The sequence below is a fragment of the Ascidia mentula genome, chromosome 1 (assembly GCF_947561715.1).
Source record: "Ascidia mentula chromosome 1, kaAscMent1.1, whole genome shotgun sequence".
Taxonomy (NCBI): Eukaryota; Metazoa; Chordata; class Ascidiacea; order Phlebobranchia; family Ascidiidae; genus Ascidia; species Ascidia mentula.
Genome location: NC_138566.1, coordinates 24,819,988 through 24,841,746, shown reverse-complemented (window position 1 = coordinate 24,841,746; position 21,759 = coordinate 24,819,988). Strand labels below are relative to the sequence as shown.

Below are 21,759 nucleotides of genomic sequence, written 5' to 3'. Positions count from 1 at the left end.
AAGTGTTTTTAACTTTTTATGAGTGAGCGTTTGAGAAGGTGCCACCTCAGTTCATACAAAGAAAAATGTGGTCTATCAAAAGAGACCATTGTTGTAATTTTCTGTTGACGATTACTGCTAAGATCTTGTCTCTATATTTTAGCTATTTGATCACAGACAAATGTGAAAATCAGTGAAGGCATTTTCAAACAATTTCAATAGAAACGCAAACCTTGGCCATATACAAACATTTTGTAAAAAAGAACAACCTTGGAACATATCCAGCAAATTGTAACACATCGAAAATCATGAACCCACACATTTGTACAAAAATAGTGAAAAGTCAATGAACACTGCTTTGTTGTAGTACATGGTAGTTTGTTCCCCAAATGTCAAGATTACCCCAAGTTTCAAATAAGTATTGTAGGTTCAACTACACCAAAACTAGTAGAATGATAATGTTTTCTGAAGCAAGGGGTAATTGAAAAATATAAAGTTACATGCAAAGTGCCAGAGTAAGAGTAATTTTGCCATGTTTCAACAACTACCAAATTACAGAATGCAAGGTTACACAAAATGAGTCCAAACACTGGTGGCGAGCAATTTGAAACTTCAAGCAATCTCTTGAAGGCAGACGGTTATTTGTTCAACATATTTCCACACAACAAATAATTGTGAAGCAATTTAAGCAGTACCACAAACATCTCGAGTATTTCAGAAAAAAAACTGGCAGTTTTAAAAAGTTCTTGCTAATAAATTCTTTTCTAATTGCCTTCCAAAAGACTGACAATCACGCTAAGGACAGTGTCAGCAAGTGTAGAATTGCTACCACAGCTTGCAGCACAGGAAATGTCCAGTAGTGTGATATTGCAGTTGCCAGTCTTGCCAATATCTCGGATGTCTCTTTTTGTAAAGATAGCACTCGCTTTTTGGGCATGTTCAATGTCCTATAACAGACAAATTATTTATTTATTTTTAGCAAAACATGTCATGGCTGTAAAAACAACCTCCAACTAAAGGTCTTTTTTTACATATACAATACCTGCTTATTGGATATTAGGAGACAAGGCATATCAGTAATTGACTTTTCAGTAAGCAGCTGTTTTAGTTCAAGTTTGGCATCTTGGAATGTGTGACTATCAGAGCCATCAACAACATATACCAAGAGACTGGTATCATTTGTAAAGTTTTTCCAGTACTTTCTTGTTGTTAAATTTCCGCCCACTGGAAATACACGAGATAAATATTACGTCATGTATCACTAATACAAGATTAAAGCCCATTAACACCAAATTGTAATTTTGTAAAGATAATCTAGCTACCCAATGAATATGCATCCTTACTTAAATATATCAATATGTTAGATAAAAATGTTACCAAGCTTGCATACAGTTTATAGTAGCTGCTTTATAACATATTTGGAAAGAACACAACAAGACCAGGATTTACCTTAGCCTTATAAACTAATATATACCTGAAAATAGGTTAAGGTATGTTTCGAATCTTACCTTCCATGATGCTTAAAGCCATTCCATCTCTCTCGATCTGGATGGCATTGAATCCTTGTGTTGGAGTGTATTCACTAGTTTCCAGACGCTTGGCCAAAACATTTACCAAACTTGACTTGCCGCATCCTTGCAAACCCAATATTAAAACTTTTAAAGGTTTCATTGCATTGTTGACAACCTCCATAGAGGCAAAGTCTATACTACTGGATTGTTCCTCTGCAAAAGTGCCATCATCAGCAAGAGATAAACTGGATACAGCATCTTTGTATTCATGGTCAGATGATTTTACTTCGGGAGTTTCTGAAGTGCTTGCCTTTGAAGTGTCGTTGCTAACTTCGGATGTTGACTGCAGCCTCTCTGACTGAGCCAAAACCTACATAAAACACTTTTTTACAATATTTATTGGCATATATTTCCAAACAATATAAAATTGAAAACTGTAGTTATGCTTTAAAATCAAAAAAAATTTTTGTTTGGTTTTCAGCCATGACTAAACCAGATATACCTCTGCCTCTGATACAATTGAATCAACATCACCGATTCCTTCATCTGAATCTTCCGTCAATTCATGATGATTTAGTTTTCTGTACAGGAAATAGGCAAGCACAGAACCTGTAATTTGAAACAATGAAACCAATTCAAACAAAACCGAATAAAATCCAGGCTTTCTTACCAATGACAGTTCCAGCAACAACCCAAGCAGATTTTACTTTGTTCGAATTCATCGGATTTCCACGAATTAGAGCATTGTCAATATCTAATGTATCACCACATTTAAGTTTAGTTAAAACGACAAGAACATCAAAACAATTTGCTCAAACTTTGCGTTAGACAAATGTTTTAAACTAAAGTAAACAATTCGGAAACTTTAAGGTACAACAACCAAAATATCTTTATTAAATAAAATGTATTTTATTTACGTCAACATCTTCAAAATAAATTGCATTAAATTACACCATAGAATACTGTTTTACTATTCTATGGTTACACAATAAAATAGATTTAATTGGACAGCAACAAGGAACTGGCTAAAACCGCATGCGGATAAACGAAAGGTTTTTTTTTATGTAAACTAGACTAAATAAAGATAACCATTTGTATTTGTGAATTAGTATATAAGTTACTATCTTATATTCACAAAATAGGATTTTAGAATAGAGAAAGCAACTTTTTTGACAGGTAGAATACGTTGTTTCGCAAAACTGTTTTCTGTACCTAAGTTGACGATTTACTTCGTAAATGTAGCTGAAGTGGCGATTAACCGGAGTTGGAGCTGATGTGTGTAATGTTTTAATACGTGTTCTTCTATATTTATATAATCTGACACCAATCCGGTACGGGAGTGTCTCCAATTTATCGACATCTAGTGGTGGATGACTGTATTATTGTAATGTGAAGAAAATTTTATCAAACACCAAAGCTTAATTAGCAGTAAAAAATACAGTCGAATCAAATACGTAAAGATATAACAATTTTTTTTAATATATAGCAAAACGGCAATATTTGGTCACAAAATTACATCGTCATAATTTACGAGTAATTATCGCCATAATTATAGAAAAAATTGGAAACAATTTAAACCGAAAATTACCCTGGAAACTTTAGCAGAATACAACTATAAGTTACACAATCATAAGGATTGAATTTACACTTTACACCATTACAGAAACTGGAAACCACTTGGGCTTATATATATTCACGAGTTGTCAATGCTTGTCAAGGTTGGGACCGATATGAACCCGAAGTGAAATAAACACGTTCGTTGCATTTTTGAGTATTAGCGGAAGCCAACGAACATCACAGGTCGGTGAAGTTGTATCTTTTCTACTCCAGAATGCCAACGCAGAGGGTTGGGAAATGAAACGCATTTAATTGCATAATAGTGACTGTTCGTCCACTTATAGCTCTTGAAAGTATTAACATGAACTACACTGTATAGGTGTCTGCATTCTCGGTGTTGCAAGAAGTATATCTGTTATAAGAACAAACATTTCCAAATTTTGTTATAGCATATCAATCTTTTTGGGCAAAGTAAAACAATATGTATGTTAAAGTTTTTACAGAGCTAAATCTCTTACGGTTTATGTAACCGCCAAAATTGTGGCCCCACCCAAATGGTTTTGCCTGCAGAAAACATATGGGTTTACAGAAAGCTCGGTTGCGGAAACAGTTTCATCCTTTGTTCAGAAAAGAGCAGGCAGTGCATTTTTTTTCAATTTAAATGTAAAATATCAAAATTACGTAGTGATAAGGCGCTCGATCTTCCAAAGACTGACATGCAAACTTGTAGAAATAATTGAAACTTTTAGAGTTGTGTTAATATACAAAAGTAGTTTCTAAATATTGTAGCAACTTCTATGCCAAATAACCACTTGATATTTTTCATCAAAATAACTGTTTTCCGAAATTGTTATGTTACGATATGTGTTGATACCAGATGACCAAGCTGTACAAAAAGTAAGTTGTGGCGGTAAAATAGAATTGTTCCGCTAAATAGAGATGTCTACTTTCACCAACTGACGTAACAAGAAACATTTCAATAGTTCTAGGTAACGGTCTAAAATGTTACAAGTGTAGCCACACCAGCCATTTTATACCCTTGAAAATGAAGGGTTTTACGGACATGGAATGCACAAAGGAACGTTTAAACCAAACCTGCTGTAACATTTACGAAAAACAAATAAAAAAACCTTTTCCAACCGTCTTGGGTCATGGAAGGCCTTATAACCATGTGTCGTGGTGTATTTGTATAACTTCATTGATCGATTTTAGTCGGTAATCTGATTCATTTTTACAGATTATTGCAACAAAGAAAACAGTTCAAACATCCACAGCAGTAAACTTATTCATTTTCTGCTACCGTTGCTGCATGTAGTTGATATTATGCTGTCAATGGATTGCTGCATTAATTTTGATGTATGCAGAATAAAGAATAACAAGGGTTATGCTTCTTCGTGTGTATTTATTTAGGATCGTACATTATCGTTTATAACTTACGTTGTGTAAACAACAAAACGAAGTCGTATGTACAATATATATGGAACAAGCAGGCCTATATGCGGACATCAGGGTAACTCATCCGGAACTATTATAAGGCGACCCTAATTTTCAAAAAAGTTTTCAAATGTTTGCGACATTACCATTTAGTGACTTTGACGTGACAAACAACATGTGCAAAAAATCGATATTTACAAATCATATATCGCAATTTTTACGCTTCACTTGCAACAAGCGACCTCAAAAAACTTGCAGCCGACCCATCTTTGTATCGCGACCGGCGGGTTGAAAAAACTGCATTAGGCGAACTATAGACAACTGTCTGGGACGCAAAACACAGAAAATAAATCAGAAAATTTATTAACATTATGCTCCTTTTGTTGGTCGCGTATATGCTCTAAATCTAAACTGTAGAAGTTGAAAATGCTGTAGTTTGTGTCAATAAGGTTTGTTTCTGCGAACCTGCTAAAAGGAATATATATTATCACGTTTGTTGTGATGCCGCACAAAGATTCATTGGACAAAACATAAGTCAATATTGTTTTAACTAAACACGACTTCTGAAACCGCCGAAATTAAGCCCGCACAGCAATATGGTTTGTGGTAAAACATGGGTTTACAGCAAGCACGGTTGCGGAAATTGTTTTATCTTTTTTTTTTGCATGGAAAGGCAAACAGTGCAGTTTTTCAACAATAAAACGTTGCATGCACTGTTTTCCCGTTTCGCAGAAATTGTTTTTCTTTTGAAATATTTGTGCAAGATAATATGTTTTTAAACAAAACCTTTCGTATGGTCGGATATATCGCTGCAGTGTTTTGAAATGTGAAATAATGCAACAGTAAACAGATGTTCGCAACACAATGCACGTGGACAATACTTGTCAGGCAATTGGCTGCAAAATGTACCACGAAAAACATTGCGCTATTTTCAGTGTATACTTTAAGTAATTTTTTGATGTCATATGCTTTGTGTCTGTAACTTTACCGTTGCAGGTGTTCTTATACTGCCTGGTACAAAGTATTCAAGAGTTACGTCATCATACACTTTACCTTGAACCTGATTTTTGTGGCCTACTTTCAAAGGGCTTTCTAGTAACTTAATTACTTAACGTGTAAAAAGGTATTTTCAAATTACTACCCATTAGGCTCCCTGAATAACAACGTGCGGTGCGAACGTGACCGAATATAGCACAAATTACTTTGACACGTTATCCTCAATTGAGTTGTGCATCCCTGTTACAAATCATTGCTGCAGATTCCTGCTGTGTAAAATTCTGATTTATTCCTTTCATTTCGTTCGTCTTGAACAAAGAAAAGAAAAAAACAGCTAAATACAAAACAGTTGCTTTTATAAAAACTATGTATAATGTAAGTTGTATGAAAAAGCCCATGTTTGAATACGTTTCTTTAACACAGTTTAAAAAGGTTAAAATTTTTGATCCCTTTACAAAAAGGTTTGAGTTTGTTTTGTTGCAAAGAAACATACGGGTTCAGATTATTTGCGGAAACTGACCATTTTTTTTTATAAAAACTCGACAGAAAAACGATATGTTCTGTAGTAATAAAGCGTTGAGATGGTGATGTTTTTTTGCAGTTGCAGTCGCATCACAAATATGGTTTTCACTTCTTGTTCAATTTATACAGTGCTTGTTTTGTTGCTGTATGTAGTAGTAATAATGTATGTTAATAAGTATTATTAGCGGTTATTGTAACATTTCCATTTCTGTATTTTGCAGAAACTCGTTTTTATCTGTCAGTGTGAGATTCCACTATAGAAATGAACAAGTTTGTTATCGTGTTGTTTATCTTCATCATGAACGGTTTGTGTGGTGAGTAATTTTTAAGAAATCTGTCATTTGCATCTGACATAAAGGACACGTATGGTAGAGAAAACCGTTTAAAGAGTTACCAGTTCAAAATCTTAAAGGATAAAATGCCGAACATTTCCAATTTAAATGTAAAATATCAAAATTGCGTGGTAATAAAGGCGCTCGATCTTTCAAAGATTGACATGCAAACTTGTAGAAATAATTGAAACTTTTAGATTTGTGTTAATATACAAAAGTATAGTTTGTAAATATTGTAGCAACTTCTATGCCAAATAACCACTCGATATTTTTCATCAAAATAACTGTTTTCCGAAATTGTTATGTTACGATATGTGGTGATACCTGATGGCGAAGCTGTACAAAAAGTAAGTCGTGGCTGTAAAATAGAATTGTTCCGCTAAATAGAGATGTCTACTTTCACCAACTAACGTAACATGAAACATTTCATTCGTTCTAGGTAACGGTCTAAAATGTTACAAGTGTAACCACAGAGCCTACCACAGTTATTATCATCCGCAACGGCAGTCTACGAACTTCGGATGCGATTGGTATTTCTTAAAACAAACCTCGCCGTATGTGGTGGAATGTGCTACTGGTGATCAATGCGAAACTTGTGTTGTACCATGCATTTGGAGTAAGTTTTGTTGTTCAGTTACATATTTTGCTCTGATTGTTGCAGTACCTTTTTAACAAAACATGACAAAAAATTTGTGAAAATCAAATTTTTTTTGGAAACACAAAAAACAATTTGCAAGAGTTTGTACTGATCGTTTTGCAGGTGGATGTGGCAACTATGTATCTCGGTATTGTGCACCACCGAATGGGGGCGGTTGCACCGGGACAAATCACACGTGTGACACAGGTAACTTGTGATAATTTACTGTTTAGATTTACAAACCAAGCTCTTATTTAACCTGGTCCAGTCATTACATCAGAAAATGGAAATTTTGAACAAGATTTTGCTTTAAAAGTAGTTTGACGTGTAACACACTGATCAAATTTAAAACTGACATTCATACCGAAAGCTGTAACATTTACGACAAAACTTAAAAAACAAATAAATAAACTTTATCCAACCATCTTGCATCATAGAAGGCCTTATAACCGTGTGTCGTGGTGTATTTGTACAACTTCATTGATCGATTTTATTCGATAATCTCATTCATTTTTACAGATTATTGCAACCATAAAAACAGTTCAAACATCTACAGCAGTAAACTTATTCATTTTCTGCTACCGCTGCTGATTGCATATAACATCGGTATGCTTTGAAGTCAACAGAGCTGCATGCAGTAGATATTATGCTGTCAATGTATTGCTGCATGACGTTTTATGTATGCAGAATAAAGAATAACAAAGGGCTAAACTTCTTCGTGTGTATTTATTTAGGATCGTGCATTATCGTTTATAAGTTATGTTGTGTAAGCAACAAAACGAGGTCTTATGTACAATATATTTGGAACAAGCAGGCCTATGCGGACATCAGGGCAACTAATCCGGAATTATTATAAGGCGACCCTAATTTTCAAAAAAAACGTTTCCAAAATTTTGCGACGTTAGCATGAAAGCAATGTAGTGACTTTGACGTGACAAACAACATGCAAACAAAAAAACATCGATATTTACAAATCATATATCGCAATTTTTACGCTTCACTTGCAACAAGCGACCTCAAAAATCTTGCAGTCGACCCATCTTTGTATCGCGACCGGCGGGTTGAAAAAACTGCATTAGGCGAACTATAGACAACTGTCTGGGACGCAAAACACAGAAAATAAATCAGCAGAAATTTTATGTTCCCTTTGTTGGTCGCGTATATGCTCTAAATCTAAACGATAGAAGTTGAAAATGCTGTAGTTTGTGTCAATAAGGTTTGTTTCTGCGAACCTGCTAAAAGGAATATATATTATCACGTTTGTTGTGATGCCGCACAAAGATTCATTGGACAAAATATAAGTCAAAATTGTTCCAACTAAACACGACTTCTGAAACCGCCGAAATTAAGCCCGCACAGCAATATGGTTTGTGGTAAAACATGGGTTTTCAGCAAGCACGGTTGCGGAAACTGTTTTATCTTTTTTTTTTGCATGGAAAGGCAAACAGTGCAGTTTTTCAACAATAAAACGATGCATGCACTGTATTCCCGTTTCGCAGAAATTGTTTTTCTTTTGAAATATTTGTGCAAGATAATATGTTTTTAAATAAAACCTTTCGTATGGTCGGATATATCGCTGCAGTGTTTGAAATGTGAAATAATGCAACAGTAAACAGATGTTCGCAACTCAGTGCATGTGGACAACACTTGTCAGGCAAATGGCTGCAAAATGTACCGCGTAAAACATTGCGCTATTTTCAGTGTATATTTTACGTAATTTTTTGATGTCATATGCTTTGTATCTGTAACTTTACCGTTGCAGGTGTTCTTATACTGCCTGGTGCAAAAGTATTTAAGATTTACGTCATCATACACTTTACCTTAAACCCGGGTAATTATTTTTTATTTTTTGGCCGACTTTCAAAGGGCTTTCTAGTGACGTAATTACTTCACGTGTAAAAAGGTGTTTTCAAATTACTACCCATTAGGCTCCCTGAATAACAAGGTGTGGTTCTAACGTGACCGAATATAGCACAAATTACTTTGACACGTTATCCTCATTTGAGTTGTGCATCCCTGTTACAAATCATTGCTGCAGACTCCTGCTGTGTAAAAATCTGATGTATTCTTTTCATTTCGTTCGTCTTGAACAAAGAAAAGGAAAAAAAACAGCTAAATACAAAACAGTTGCTTTTATAAAAACTATGTATAATGTAAGTTGTATGTAAGAGGCCATTTTTGAATACGTTTCTTTAACACAGTTTAAAAAGGTTTAACATTTTTGATCCCTTTACAAAAAGGTTTGAGTTTGTTTTGTTGCAAAGAAGCATACGGGTTCAGATTATTTGCGGAAACTGACCATTTTTTTATAAAAACTTGACAGAAAAACAATATGTTATGTAGTAATAAAGCGTTAGGATGGTGATGATTTTAGGCAGTTGCAGTCGCATCACAAATATGGTTTTCACTTCTTGTTCAATTTACACAGTGCTTGTTTTGTTGCTGTATGTAGTAGTAATAATGTATGTTAATAAGTATTATTAGCGGTTATTGTAACATTTCCATTTCTGTATTTTGCAGAAAATCTTTCTTCAACTGTCAGTTTTGAAGTACCCCCTACAGAAATGAACAAGTTTGTCATCGTGTGGTTTTTCACTGTTTTGAACGTTATGTGTGGTGAGAAATTTGCAAGAAACCATCTTTTTACACCTGATATAAAGATTAGGTTTTGCAGGAACTGTTTGAAATCAGTTCAAACACTTGAACTGCGTTGTTACATCCCCAATTTCAATGTAAAGAATAAAAACTGCGTTGTGATAAATGAGTCTTACTTTGCTTGAAAGACGACTTGTGCACAACTGTCTGCAGCTCATAATAATTATTGTGGCTCTTTTGCATGCATATCATATGGTGAAACTATAAAATTTTTTTAACCGAAACGAATTCACGAAATGACTTTTCACGGGATATTTTAACACTTTGTAGGCAATGGTCTCAAGTGTTATGAGTGTAGCTACACGTGGTACAGAGGCAAAATCGACAATATGGATTGCACACAGGCACATTTATTTCCCAACTCTTCATATGTGGTGGATTGTGATACTGTTTGTTCATATTGCATGGAACCAAGCAGATCTTGGAAACATACCACTACAACGTATCGGAATTGCTGGGACCCCGACAACGTGATTTGCGGTCTTTTGTGCGAAAGCGGTAAGATGCAGTGCATACTTTACTGTTTCAGTTTGCACATCTAATTCTTTTGTGACCTTACCCAGTTGTTTAGTTTCAGGAATACACACTTTGAACAAACTTTTGCTTTGAAGTAGCATGACATGTAACACACGTTTCAAATTAAAGAGTGGCCATTCATACTAAAACCTGACGAATTTCTAATAAACTTTCAAAAACAATAAACTAAATTTTTCCCTTTTTTGATTCATTTTAACCAATCTCAACCATAAATAAAATTCCACAGATTGTTGCAACACAGTGGATCCCGAACAATCATCTGCTATCCACAGTCAACTTCCCAACTTTTCCTTTCATTTCCTGCTTCCATTGTTGGTAGCATATATGCTTTAAAAGATGGAAGTTGAGATGGAGCTGCAGTAAGCCTTATGCTCTCACGTATATTGCTCCACGACTTATGATATGCGCTAAACTACAAGAGAATAAATACAAACACTAAAGTTCCATTGTGTGTTTAGTGACAAATGAATCTTGGCCTTTATGATTATTATAAGTTGGCTGGAAAAAAAAATGTCTAGCATTTTCTTTAAAGCCAACCTGAGATTCATGCAAAGCAACGACAGCTTTAAAATGTGGACACAGAGCAGTGTCATTTATATTAGGCCTAACTAAAAATCATACTACAACCACAAAAATCCAAACCCCAAAAGAATCCGTTTTATTACGTAATAAGTCTTGGCAAAGAAGAATTTCATGATAATTGATCAAATATTTTACTGGTAGCCTACAGAATTAACAGTTCGAGCCACGACACCAAGCAGATTTAAGTTTTGTTTAATATCGTATCACTGCTGCGAATTGCAGCATTGCGAAAATGTAAAGCAGACCAGAGAGATGTTAGTTGACAAAAAAAAATTGTCAGTTAAGAAAATTTTAAACGCGGGTTACTCTGCTACCCTGCGAGGTAGCAGCATGATTTTTTTGCCTGTAAAAGTTTATTGGCTGACCTTTCTAAAGATACAAAAATTATTTAAAAAAAAACATATTCATGTTCGGTTATGAATATGATATGCGTATTGTGACATCGGTTGCCAAAACGAGATTTGCTGGCAAAAATTTTAAGGCAAGAGCATTCTATGCGCTTAACCCTTCCAAACGATATTAAAATATTTGAAAACGAACATTTATCGACAAAAGTATCCACCACACCACCCCTAAGCTGTGCTTATAAGGGGGGTATAGGCTTCAACTGTATTCGGCTCGTACAGCGGCGGCTTAATGCGCTTTTAGACAAGTTTAATATCTTTGAAAAGCTTGGTTTTCGTACTTTCGTTTGGTTGAAAATTAAAAGTTTGAGCATATAACGATGAAAAATGTTATCAAAGAAAAATCGATATTTTTTCATGTTTTCAAAATATAAATTCATATTTCTGCACTCGTCTGTTCGAATTTTTCAGATATTTTAATATCGTTATAAGCGCGTAGAATGCTCTGATTTATAATTTTTGCCAGCAAATCTTTTTTTCGCAACTTATGTCATAACACGCATATCATATTCATAACCGAACATGAATATGTTTTTTAAAAAGAATTTTGGTATCCTTAGATAGGTCAGCCTATGAACTTTTACGTGCAAAAACATCATGCTGCTCTTAGGGTGGCCAAGTAACCCGCGTTTAAAGTTTTGTTATAACCGGCGATTTTTTTTGTCAACTAACATCCCTCTGGTCAAAAGCAGGTGCTCCAAACTAAAATCATGCGCTGCATATACACCAAGCCCCAGGGAGTCGGGGACTTACAAAACTATTGAATATTTTGTCGTCCTTCCGTTATCTCTACTGGTCAAAAATAACTAAATTATGCTCCTGTATTGTTGTTGTAGATTGATTGTCCCTTTTTAATTACCTTGATAAATATATGGATTGCCAGTATATGGATTAATAAACTCCTTTTTACGAATTGATATGTTCTTATCCACTTCATAATCACAACGTTTTATTTGTCTCAGAGTACTCTGCAGTCTTTTGTCAAGCCTTCGACAGAAGTAGTTTTGTCGTACTAGAAAAATGTTTTCTTAATTTTCCGCTGAAAAAATCATATTTTTATTTTACAACACACGTAGGGTATTCCCCATGGATTAAAGTGACGTCATATAGTGCGTGTGTACAGCTGCAAATGAGAGTTGTATTTTTTTCATCCAATTGGCACTAAATTATCGACCGTAGTTCCCACAAAGCACTTCGTATTTTGCATCAGATGGGAGCATACAATACACATTTCGTCATTCAGAAGAAAGAGCAGGTTAAAAATTTGAAACCAAGCAACCCCCAGTGGATTTTCAGGCATGCCGAAGCATGTGGGATGCCCTTTGCTGAAGTACGTATGAATATAATATAACTGCTATAATAATACGCATAAAAAAGCATTGAAATGTGCAACCAAAGTTGGTTGAAATATGATTGTGCACAAAAATTCCAAACTTTTTATCAAAACAAACTTTTCAATGGATTTTTGTATATATTTTATGCATTGGTAGGTTTATTGTCTTGATGAAAAGTTTGATCACATTTTTTCAGTGCACAATGTTTGTTTTTATATAATGTCAATAAATTACCCACACAATATGTCCTATTATTGAACATTAATTTGAGCAGTTACATTCTTGCTTTACATGCAAGTCTGACCAAAAAATAACAGTACATATTTATAAAGTTGAAGTGTTCTTATTATATTTGCTCCTTCTTGTTGATTTGATGTTGTTTTTTTCTAATTTTGGACAGAATATTATCGTCAATTTGTCTTTGTAGGTTGTTAGATGCTGGAGAAGGTTTGTATTGTTGGTTTCGAATAATAAAGGTGTATTGACGAAACAAAGCAAAATATGGCAGTCAGATGACAAGTTTATTCAACAGGTTTATTTTACATCTTGAATATATTTGTTGGTTTGCATCGAGTGTGTTCAACAAAACCTTGTTTTTGGGCAGTTGCTGAGACAGCTCCCATGGGATAAAAAATTCCAATTGTCCTTTCAAAGCTATCTGAAAGTTTGTTTTTGGTTTTAGAATATTGAGCCCTTGGTGAAATCAAAAAGGTGGTCTATTACATTTATACATGTTGCGTTGCCTGTTTTTATCTACATAACTTACTAAAATTTTAATTTGTCTGCCGTAATATTTGTAATATATATTTCAGTAATATATGCTGTACTGAACAATGGAAAACCATTAACTGTGGAAATTGTCCAGAGGATTCTTAAGCATGTTTACCCTGAATATGAACAAGGTTCATTGCAAAAAATGGCCAGCAATTTCATTAAACAAGTAAGGTTATCTGTTCTCCCACTATATTTTGCTCAACATTGATTTCACCGTTATGTCTTTTTTTCTAAGGCAGATGTAAATGAGCAGGGCTATATTGACGAGGAAGATTTCATTGCATTTGCAAAAAAAATACCTTTCGAGGAATTTGCAGAGATTATAACATTCAACATTATTCCATTGGAGTTGCAGAATATTAACTTGGATGAAGATTGAGTAGCTTAGAAAGAAATGTTGACACTGTGTACTTTTTTGTTTGAAGTTTTGTATCGTCATTTTTGTGCAGTTTTAATGCACTTTTCATTTGAAAATTAAATTTTTGATGATTGGTTGTGCACTTGTAACATGGTTTCTTTTCAACATGGTTTCTTTTATTTTATTTTTTATGAAGCAGTTCATGTGTTAATTACATATATTTCGTTTCTTTTATGCAAGTGCTTGTAAGTAAAACTCTTCCATACCTCTTGCTTTTTCTACATGTGTGCCTCCTTACACCAACCTTTAGTTGTTGGTACCTCTGAAATTTTCACTTTTACCCCATTTTTTAAATTTTAGACCTTGTGCTAGGAAATTTATTACACAAATTATGCTCATGAGACTGTGGAAATGTTGTCAAGACCAAAGCGAGCACCGAAAAACAGGAGGGTCTTGCAGAATATAACATCGGCGGCTGAATATGAAATGTTTTCCAAAAATTTGCGACGTTAGCACAAAAGCCATGTAGTGACTTTGACGTGACAAACAACTTTACAAACCATATATATTTTTTTTACAAACCATATATCGCTATTTTCACGCAACAAGCGACGCCAAAAAATGGCAACCGACCCTTCTTTGTATCGCGACCGGCGGGTTGAAAAAACTGCATTAGGCGAACTATAGACAACCGTCTGGGACGCAAAACAGCAGAAATTTTATGTTCCCTTTGTTGGTCGCGTATATGCTCTAAAAGAAAGAAGTTGAAAATGCTGTAGTTTGTGTCAATAAGGTTTGTTTCTGCGAACCTGCTAAAAGGAATATATATTATCACGTTTGTTGTGATGCCGCACAAAGATTCATTGGACAAAACATAAGTCAATATTGTTTTAACTAAACACGACTTCTGAAACCGCCGAAATTAAGCCCGCACAGCAATATGGTTTGTGGTAAAACATGGGTTTACAGCAAGCACGGTTGCGGTAATTTATCGCGGAAACTGACCATTTTTTTATAAAAACTCGACAAAAAAACAATATGTTCTGTAGTAACAGAGCGTTGAGATGGTGATGTTTTTTTGCAGTTGCAGTTGCAGTCGCATCACAAATATGGTTTTCACTTCTTGTTCAATTTATACAGTGCTTGTTTTGTTGCTGTATGTAGTAGTAATAATGTATGTTAATAAGTATTATTAGCGGTTATTGTAACATTTCCATTTCTGTATTTTACAGAAACTCGTTTTTATCTGTCAGTGTGAGATTCCACTATAGAAATGAACAAGTTTGTCATCGTGTTGTTTATCTTCATCATGAACTGTTTGTGTGGTGAGTAATTTTTAAGAAATCTGTCATTTGCATCTGACATAAAGGACACGTATGGTAGAGAAAACCGTTTAAAGAGCTACCAGTTCAAAATCTTAAAGGATAAAATGCCGAACATTTCCAATTTAAATGTAAAATATCAAAATTGCGTGGTAATAAAGGCGCTCGATCTTTCAAAGATTGACATGCAAACTTGTAGAAATAATTGAAACTTTTAGAGTTGTGTTAATATACAAAAGTATAGTTTGTAAATATTGTAGCAACTTCTATGCCAAATAACCACTCGATATTTTTCATCAAAATAACTGTTTTCCGAAATTGTTATGTTACGATATGTGGTGATACCTGATGGCGAAGCTGTACAAAAAGTAAGTCGTGGCTGTAAAATAGAATTGTTCTGCTAAATAGAGATGTCTACTTTCACCAACTAACGTAACATGAAACATTTCATTCGTTCTAGGTAACGGTCTAAAATGTTACAAGTGTAGCCACACCCTCTTCTTTCTTTCTTATGATATTGGACTGCAGTCTACGAACATCGGATGCAAATCGGATCGATTAAACCCAACCTCGCCGTATGTGGTGGAATGTGCTGCTGGTGATCAATGCGAAACTTGTGTTGCAAGATGCTCGTATCGTGAGTTTTGTTGTTCAGTTACATTTCTTGCTCTGATTGTTGCAGTACCTTTTTAACAAAACGTTACAAAAAATTTGTGAAAATCAAATTTTTTTTTTTGGAAACACAAAAAACAATTTGCAAGAGTTTGTACTGATCGTTTTGCAGGTGAATGTACCTCCAGAGTAAGTCGGTATTGTGCACCACCGAATGGGGGCGGTTGCACCAGGGCAAATTACACGTGTGACACAGGTAACTTGTGATAATTTACTGTTTAGATTTACTCACCAAGCTCTTATTTAACCTGGTCCAGTCATTACATCAGAAAATGGAAATTTTGAACAAGATTTTGCTTTAAAAGTAGTTTGACGTGTAACACACTGATCAAATTTAAAACTGACATTCATACCGAAAGCTGTAACATTTACGACAAAACTTAAAAAACAAATAAATAAACTTTATCCAACCATCTTGGGTCATAGAAGGCCTTATAACCATGTGTCGTGGTGTATTTGTATAACTTCATTGATCGATTTTAGTCGGTAAATTGATTCATTTTTACAGATTATTGCAACGTTCACGGCAGTTCAAACATCTACAGCAGTAAACTTATTCATTTTCTGCTACCGCTGCTGATTGCATATAACATCGGTATGCTTTGAAGTCAACAGAGCTGCATGCAGTAGATATTATGCTGTCAATGTATTGCTGCATGACGTTTTATGTGCAGAATAAAGAATAACAAAGGACTAAACTTCTTCGTGTGTATTTATTTAGGATCGTGCATTATCATTTATAAGTTATGTTGTGTAAGCAACAAAACGAGGTCTTATGTACAATATATTTGGAACAAGCAGGCCTATGCGGACATCAGGGCAACTAATCCGGAACTATTATAAGGCGACCCTAATTTTCAAAAAAAACGTTTCCAAAATTTTGCGACGTTAGCATGAAAGCAATGTAGTGACTTTGACGTGACAAACAACATGTAAACAAAAAAAAATCGATATTTACAAATCATATATCGCAATTTTTACGCTTCACTTGCAACAAGCGACCTCAAAAAACTTGCAGCCGACCCATCTTTGTATCGCGACCGGCGGGTTGAAAAAACTGCATTAGGCGAACTATAGACAACTGTCTGGGACGCAAAACACAGAAAATAAAACAGCAGAAATTTTATGCTCCCTTTGTTGGTCGTGGATATGCTCTAAAAGAAAGAAGTTGAAAATGCTGTAGTTTGTGTCAATAAGGTTTGTTTCTGCGAACCTGCTAAAAGGAATATATATTATCACGTTTGTTGTGATGCCGCACAAAGATTCATTGGACAAAATATAAGTCAATATTGTTTTAACTAAACACGACTTCTGAAACCGCCGAAATTAAGCCCGCACAGCAATATGGTTTGTGGTAAAACATGGGTTTACAGCAAGCACGGTTGCGGAAATTGTTTTATCTTTTTTTTTGCATGGAAAGGCAAACAGTGCAGTTTTTCAACAATAAAACGTTGCATGCACTGTTTTCCCGTTTCGCAGAAATTGTTTTTCTTTTGAAATATTTGTGCAAGATAATATGTTTTTAAACAAAACCTTTCGTATGGTCGGATATATCGCTGCAGTGTTTTGAAATGTGAAATAATGCAACAGTAAACAGATGTTCGCAACACAATGCACGTGGACAATACTTGTCAGGCAATTGGCTGCAAAATGTACCACGAAAAACATTGCGCTATTTTCAGTGTATACTTTAAGTAATTTTTTGATGTCATATGCTTTGTATCTGTAACTTTACCGTTGCAGGTGTTCTTATACTGCCTGGTACAAAGTATTCAAGAGTTACGTCATCATACACTTTACCTTGAACCTGATTTTTGTGGCCTACTTTCAAAGGGCTTTCTAGTAACTTAATTACTTAACGTGTAAAAAGGTATTTTCAAATTACTACCCACTAGGCTCCCTGAATAACAACGTGCGGTGCGAACGTGACCGAATATAGCACAAATTACTTTGACACGTTATCCTCAATTGAGTTGTGCATCCCTGTTACAAATCATTGCTGCAGATTCCTGCTGTGTAAAATTCTGATTTATTCCTTTCATTTCGTTCGTCTTGAACAAAGAAAAGAAAAAAACAGCTAAATACAAAACAGTTGCTTTTATAAAAACTATGTATAATGTAAGTTGTATGAAAAAGCCCATGTTTGAATACGTTTTTTTAACACAGTTTAAAAAGGTTAAAATTTTTGATCCCTTTACAAAAAGGTTTGATTTTGTTTTGTTGCAAAGAAACATACCGGTTCAGATTATTTGCGGAAACTGACCATTTTTTTATAAAAACTCGACAGAAAAACAATATGTTCTGTAGTAATAAAGCGTTAGGATGGTGATGATTTTTTGCAGTTGCAGTTGCAGTCGCATCACAAATATGGTTTTCACTTCTTGTTCAATTTACACAGTGCTTGTTTTGTTGCTGTATGTAGTAGTAATAATGTATGTTAATAAGTATTATTAGCGGTTATTGTAACATTTCCATTTCTGTATTTTACAGAAACTCGTTTTTATCTGTCAGTGTGAGATTCCACTATAGAAATGAACAAGTTTGTCATCGTGTTGTTTATCTTCATCATGAACGGTTTGTGTGGTGAGTAATTTTTAAGAAATCTGTCATTTGCATCTGACATAAAGGACACGTATGGTAGAGAAAACCGTTTAAAGAGCTACCAGTTCAAAATCTTAAAGGATAAAATGCCGAACATTTCCAATTTAAATGTAAAATATCAAAATTGCGTGGTAATAAAGGCGCTCGATCTTTCAAAGATTGACATGCAAACTTGTAGAAATAATTGAAACTTTTAGATTTGTGTTAATATACAAAAGTATAGTTTGTAAATATTGTAGCAACTTCTATGCCAAATAACCACTCGATATTTTTCATCAAAATAACTGTTTTCCGAAATTGTTATGTTACGATATGTGGTGATACCTGATGGCGAAGCTGTACAAAAAGTAAGTCGTGGCTGTAAAATAGAATTGTTCTGCTAAATAGAGATGTCTACTTTCACCAACTAACGTAACATGAAACATTTCATTCGTTCTAGGTAACGGTCTAAAATGTTACAAGTGTAGCCACACCCTCTTCTTTCTTTCTTATGATATTGGACTGCAGTCTACGAACATCGGATGCAAAATTGGTGAAATAAACCCAACCTCGCCGTATGTGGTGGAATGTGCTACTGGTGATCAATGCGAAACTTGTGTTGCAAGATGCTATTGGCGTAAGTTTTGTTGTTCAGTTACATTTTTTGCTCTGATTGTTGCAGTACCTTTTTAACAAAACGTTACAAAAAATTTGTGAAAATCAAATTTTTTTTTTTGGAAACACAAAAAACAATTTGCAAGAGTTTGTACTGATCGTTTTGCAGGTGAATGTACCTCCAGAGTAAGTCGGTATTGTGCACCACCGAATGGGGGCGGTTGCACCAGGACAAATTACACGTGTGACACAGGTAACTTGTGATAATTTACTGTTTAGATTTACACACCAAGCTCTTATTTAACCTGGTCCAGTCATTACATCAGAAAATGGAAATTTTGAACAAGATTTTGCTTTAAAAGTAGTTTGACGTGTAACACACTGATCAAATTTAAAACTGACATTCATACCGAAAGCTGTAACATTTACGAGAAAACTTAAAAAACAAATAAATAAACTTTATCCAACCATCTTGGGTCATAGAAGGCCTTATAACCATGTGTCGTGGTGTATTTGTATAACTTCATTGATCGATTTTAGTCGGTAAATTGATTCATTTTTACAGATTATTGCAACGCTCACGGCAGTTCAAACATCTACAGCAGTAAACTTATTCATTTTCTGCTACCGCTGCTGATTGCATATAACATCGGTATGCTTTAAAGTCAACAGAGCTGCATGCAGTAGATATTATGCTGTCAATGTATTGCTGCATGACGTTTTATGTGCAGAATAAAGAATAACAAAGGACTAAACTTCTTCGTGTGTATTTATTTAGGATCGTGCATTATCATTTATAAGTTATGTTGTGTAAGCAACAAAACGAGGTCTTATGTACAATATATTTGGAACAAGCAGGCCTATGCGGTCATCAGGGCAACTAATCCGGAACTATTATAAGGCGACCCTAATTTTCAAAAAAAACGTTTCCAAAATTTTGCGACGTTAGCATGAAAGCAATGTAGTGACTTTGACGTGACAAACAACATGTAAACAAAAAAACATCGATATTTACAAATCATATATCGCAATTTTTACGCTTCACTTGCAACAAGCGACCTCAAAAAACTTGCAGCCGACCCATCTTTGTATCGCGACCGGCGGGTTGAAAAAACTGCATTAGGCGAACTATAGACAACTGTCTGGGACGCAAAACACAGAAAATAAATCAGCAGAAATTTTATGTTCCCTTTGTTGGTCGCGTATATGCTCTAAAAGAAAGAAGTTGAAAATGCTGTAGTTTGTGTCAATAAGGTTTGTTTCTGCGAACCTGCTAAAAGGAATATATATTATCACGTTTGTTGTGATGCCGCACAAAGATTCATTGGACAAAATATAAGTCAATATTGTTTTAACTAAACAAGACTTCTGAAACCGCCGAAATTAAGCCCGCACAGCAATATGGTTTGTGGTAAAACATGGGTTTACAGCAAGCACGGTTGCGGAAATTGTTTTATCTTTTTTTTACATGGAAAGGCAAACAGTGCAGTTTTTCAACAATAAAACGATGCATGCACTGTTTTCCCGTTTCGCAGAAATTGTTTTTCTTTTGAAATATTTGTGCAAGATAATATGTTTTTTTTTAATAAAACCTTTCGTATGGTCGGATATATCGCTGCAGTGTTTTGAAATGTGAAATAATGCAACAGTAAACAGATGTTCGCAACACAATGCACGTGGACAATACTTGTCACGTAAATAGCTGCACAATTTACCACGTAAAACATTGCGCTATTTTCAGTGTATATTTTACGTAACTTATTGATGTCATATGCTTTGTATGTTATATATTGTGTTTGTGTTGCAATTACCACGTGTGCTCGCTGAAGCGTAACGACCGCTTTATAAGCACTCTGTATGCCGGAGAGGTCATTACAATAAATTACTCGAGGAAAGCGTGTATGTGGCTGTCCCGGAAGGCAAATACTTTACACTAGCGACGAGGATGGGATCGTCTTACTTGGGAAGTGTTTGTGAATTTTGTGCTGAAACGGAAACATGGCCAACGTACGTGGAAAGTATTGAACAGTTCTTCACAATTAATGACATTTCCAATGACAAAAAAAGTACCGGCGCTTTTGAATTTTGTTGGTGCTAAGACATACAGTCTTTTGAAAGATTTGGTTGCACCCTCCAAAACTTACTCAAAAACGTACAAGGAAATTGTGAAAATTTTAACAGAACATTTTTACCCTACGACCCTCAAAATTTCTGAACGTTTTAAATTTGGAAAGCGTGATCAAATTCCTGGAGAATCTGTAAACGGTGATTTTTTGGACGATGCATTAACTCAAAGATTTGTTTGTGGTATACTTTCGGAGACCACACAGCGGCGATTGTTAATTGAAAGCAATTTGAACTTTTCCCAAGCCGTGCTAATTGCTAACACTTTGGAAAAAGCCGATGCTGATACAAAAATAATGAGAAATAATGACGTGTCCATTAACAAGTTTAGTAGAAATGAAAATCTAAGAAACCGAAGAGCGTGTGTGGCAGAAATAGGATGGCTCAGTAAGATTGTGCGGAGATTTTAAAGTAACTTTAAATCCAGTCTTAAACATAGAGCAATATCCCTTGCCTAAAGTAACTGATATTTTTGCCACGTTAGCTGGAGGAAATCGTTTTACAAAACTGGATTTAAAAAATGCGTATTTGCAAACGACAATGGAAGACGAATGTAAACATTTGCTTACCATTAATACGCACAAAGGACTCTTTCGTTACAACCGCCTAGTTTTTGGGGTAGCTTCAGCCCCGGCATTATGGCAAAAGGCTATGGATCAAGTGTTGCAAGGGTTAAAAGGAGTACAATGTTTATTGGATGATATGATAATAACTGGAGCAACAGATCTAGAACATATGGGTTAAAAGTCAATCCGAACAAGTGCGAGTTTTTCAAGAATCAAATTGAATTTTGTGGCCATGTTGTAGATAAAGAGGGATTGCATAAATCACAAG

The 21,759-nt window shown here is 34.9% G+C and overlaps 1 protein-coding gene and 1 pseudogene across 3 annotated transcripts; one reads left to right on the top strand and one right to left on the bottom strand.

The window, feature by feature from the left end:
• Positions 1-173: 173 nt before the first annotated feature.
• LOC145907038 (uncharacterized) lies at positions 174-2,775 on the bottom strand. Of its 2 annotated transcripts, XM_082994487.1 has the most exons (6): positions 2,703-2,775; positions 2,161-2,244; positions 1,993-2,099; positions 1,488-1,860; positions 1,022-1,203; positions 174-926 (listed from the first exon to the last, which is right to left on the bottom strand). In XM_082994487.1, the coding sequence occupies exons 2-6, from the start codon at positions 2,210-2,212 to the stop codon at positions 744-746; spliced, it is 897 nt and encodes a 298-aa protein (XP_082850613.1). In that variant the 5' UTR covers positions 2,213-2,244; positions 2,703-2,775; the 3' UTR covers positions 174-743. The 2 variants fall into 2 exon arrangements, with proteins under 2 accessions (XP_082850613.1, XP_082850607.1); XM_082994481.1 differs by lacking the exon at positions 2,703-2,775 and having other exon boundaries at positions 2,161-2,319.
• Positions 2,776-12,275: 9,500 nt separating this feature from the next.
• On the top strand, positions 12,276-13,990 carry LOC145910031 (uncharacterized; annotated as a pseudogene). Its single transcript, XR_014403188.1, has 5 exons — positions 12,276-12,476; positions 12,908-13,012; positions 13,085-13,188; positions 13,291-13,420; positions 13,490-13,990. The product of XR_014403188.1 is annotated as an uncharacterized LOC145910031 (transcript).
• The last annotated feature ends 7,769 nt before the right edge of the window (positions 13,991-21,759 follow it).